The 3,655-nt window shown below is 37.2% G+C and overlaps 1 protein-coding gene across 1 annotated transcript; it reads left to right on the top strand.

Annotated features, from left to right (window-relative positions):
• Positions 1 to 2,464: 2,464 nt before the first annotated feature.
• Positions 2,465 to 3,385, top strand: LOC102819140 (olfactory receptor 4C12-like). The gene has a single exon (XM_006865115.1). The coding sequence runs from the start codon at positions 2,465 to 2,467 to the stop codon at positions 3,383 to 3,385; it is 921 nt and encodes a 306-aa protein (XP_006865177.1).
• Positions 3,386 to 3,655: the final 270 nt, after the last annotated feature.

The raw sequence follows: 3,655 nt of genomic DNA, 5'->3' as shown, positions 1-3,655 counted from the left end.
TTTTGATAGTTACTATTTCCCTCATCTGCTTCACTTTTTTTTAGCTAACCTTTTCAGAATCACTGCCTTTTAGAAATGCCAGAAACCTTTTTTAAGTTTTCTTTGCTGAAACTCCCTTGTTATTGTTGTTGTTAAGTGCCTTCAAGTCAGTTGCAAATGTGTATAGGGTTTCCAAGGAGCAGCTGGTGAGCTTGAACTGGCAACTTTATGGTCCAAACTGACTTTGTAGTCCAACACATTAACCCTTGAGAACAGTACAATCATATAACAAAAATAACTCTAATAAATTTAGGATGATATCTTGGTAGGGTGCAGGGTCAGAGAAAAAGAGGAAGACCCCCAATGAGATGGATTGGCCAAGTGGCAGCATCAATGGGCTCAAGCATGGCAACAATAGTGAGGTTGGCCCAGGGTCAGACAGTGTTTCATTTTGCTGTGCATAAGGTCACTATGAGCCGCCACCGACTCGATGGCACCTAACACCAACAACAATAATTGTAAGGATATTAATGTATTTAGTCCTCCTTTTAAAGACAAATAAATTGAAGGAAAAAATGAATTGATGTTATACTTAGGGTGTCACACTATAGGATCAGTGCTGGACTGAGAATCACAAGGTCAGCACTTCAAACCAATCAGCTACTCTGTGGAAACCTTATACAGGTCTGCTATGAGTCAGAGTTGACAGGAAGGAATTTAGCAGCTACAGCAAGAGTAAATCTCAGACTCCTGACTATGTCTTTGGATTTTGAGTCCAGTTCCCTTATTTGGCTTTCCAATGTATTTCTACATTTCTGTTTTCTATTTTATTTTCCCCTGTTTACTTTTCCTTTTGCCTCTTTTTCTCTTTCTCTTTGCAACTGTGTTGAGTGCTTACTTTGTGTCCAGAAATAGAATAGATCAGTGAATCTAAATTGTTAATATTTTTTTTAACAATTAATCAAGCATCCTTCCCACATATACATAAGAAACAATGGTGACAATTTCCCCTTAACAATGTAATTGCAAAGTGGATGAAATATGTTGCTGTTGTTAAGTGCTGTCCAATCATTCCAACTCAAACCAACCCTGTATAGAGTTTCCAAAAACATTTGGTGGATTTGAAACACTGGCCTCATGGTTGGTTGTTGTGTGCTTATGGTACACACCAGGACTCCTAGTGAAATATGATATACCATTAATTTAAATCAAATTTCTTCTGCTTCCTAGAATTGCTTTAGAAATCATTCCATGGTCTAGCTTTATTTTGTTGTTTGTGATAAATGGACAGGCTGTTTGTTTGTTTCATTGTGGTAAATATATAGGTTAACAGAAGATTTGACAGTTCACCAATCTTCACAAGCACCCTGGGGTCACATTTATTATGTTGTTCAACCATTCATCATGTTGTTCAACCATCACAGTTAACCATATCCAAATTTTTCCATCATCCTCAACAGAAGTTTAGTGACTAATCAATGTCTTTGTTTCTCCCTTCCTTCTAATAACTCCTGATAATCACAAATAAACATTGATCTTGATACATTTGCCTAATCTAGATATTTCATATTGGTGACCTCGTAGAGTGTCCTTTTATAACTGATATATCACTCAACATAATGTTTTCAATGTTCATCCACAATGTAGCAAATCTCAGAACCTCATTTCTCAGTATGGCTGTTCCATTATATATATATATAAGACTGACTTTTTAAATCTCAAATATTTTGCTATTAAAAATATTTTCTTTAAGTATTATCAATATATAAAAATGAACTAAAATGGAAACCATAATAAACCAGCAAGAATTGTAAAGCATGATAGTCCTATTTTTTTCTAAAGAACACATAGCTTTAGACACAGATAGAGAGGGTGACCCAATGGGACAAATGATGTTTAGTCCAGTCTTTGAAGATGGGGAGAATGCAACAGCACCATCTTTCACTTTGAAAGATTTGAAAAATCTCACAGGCTGATAAAGTAGGACAAATGATTGCTCATATAGCAAATGACTTGAAAGATTGTCTACATATTTTTGACTCCTATATATGATTTAAATTTGTAGAAAATGCTTGTCTTTTTCCCTAAAAATTATGCCTGGTAAATATGAAGATAATAAATACATCTTTGGGTATCTGTGAAAGTTCTACATAACTGGTCATATCACGGATTGGATTTTGAGACTTGATACACAGCATATTTCTTTTCCAATTTTTTAAAAGTTACCCATTTTTATTGTATAAGATTATTCACAAATCAGGAAATTATAAAAAACAAAGTAAATACCACCTATAGTGTCAACTATTGAATAAAAAAAGAAAAGCTGTTGATATGGCTTTGCACTTGTCTTTGCTCTCTGTAAAACTGGGAGATATCATGTGCCTCATGTGAAACTTCATTCCTTCAGTTAAAGAGTCAGTACTGAGGATGTGTGTGACTTACTTTCAGGAACAGCACGTGCCACCTGAGCTGAAGTGAGGAGAAGATGAATAATGTGACAGAATTCATCCTCCTGGGCCTGACCCAGAATAGGAAACTACAAAAGGTTTCATTTGTTGTGATTTTAATTCTCTATTTGTTCACGGTGGCAGGGAACCTGCTTATCATAATAACAATTAGAACCAATAGGGCTTTAGGATCTCCCATGTACTTCTTCCTGTCTTACTTGTCTCTTATAGATGGCTGCTTTTCTTCATCCATGACCCCCAAAATGCTAGCTAACATTCTTGCTGTGAGAAAAACCATCTCTTTCAGGGGTTGTATGACTCAGGTCTTTGCCGAACACCTTTTTGGTGCTACTGAGATCATCTTACTGACTGTCATGGCCTATGACCGCTATGTGGCCATCTGTAAACCCCTGCACTACACGACCATCATGAACCACAGGCTGTGCATTCTCCTGGTGGGAGTGGCCTGGACTGGAGGAGTTCTCCATGCAACCATTCAGATCCTCTTTACAGTCTGGCTGCCCTTCTGTGGTCCCAATGTCATAGACCACTTCATGTGTGACTTGAACCCTTTGTTGAAACTTGCTTGCATGGACACTCAAACCATTGGTCTCTTTGTTGCTGCCAACAGTGGATTCATATGTTTGTTAAACTTCCTCATCTTGATGGTCTCCTATGTGGTCATTCTGCGCTCCTTACGGGCCCACAGCTTGGAGGGGAGGCGTAAAGCCCTCTCTACCTGTGTAGCTCATATCACAGTGGTTGTCTTATTCTTTGTCCCCTGCATATTTGTGTATCTGCGTCCAGTGACTACCTTCTCCATTGATAAAGCTGTAGCTGTCTTTTATGTTGTGATCACTCCCCTGCTAAACCCATTAATCTACACCCTCAGAAATGCAGAAGTGAAAAATGCTATGAAGAAGCTCTGGTGTCAGAAAGTGACTTCAACTGAGAAATAATTACACCAATGTAAATGACTTTGTTCCTTAAATGGTGAAGAGAAAAACAAGATAAGTTCTAAGCTTCAGTTTCAGGTGAAGACCATTTGTCAAAATAGTTTATAGTAGTATATTGGCAAATAGGTTCTAATTTAGGATAATATTGCATTTACGTATTCACATTTAAAAGTTACCCAGAAACTTCTGAAATAGGGTATCTACACACACACACTTTGAACAATAGTGCTATAACTCATGTTTACATCCTTAGACATTAATGAGGCCATGTTT

This window comes from Chrysochloris asiatica, unplaced genomic scaffold (assembly GCF_000296735.1).
Source record: "Chrysochloris asiatica unplaced genomic scaffold, ChrAsi1.0 scaffold00075, whole genome shotgun sequence".
Classification (NCBI taxonomy): Eukaryota; Metazoa; Chordata; class Mammalia; order Afrosoricida; family Chrysochloridae; genus Chrysochloris; species Chrysochloris asiatica.
This window is presented reverse-complemented; position numbering and strand designations above follow the sequence as displayed.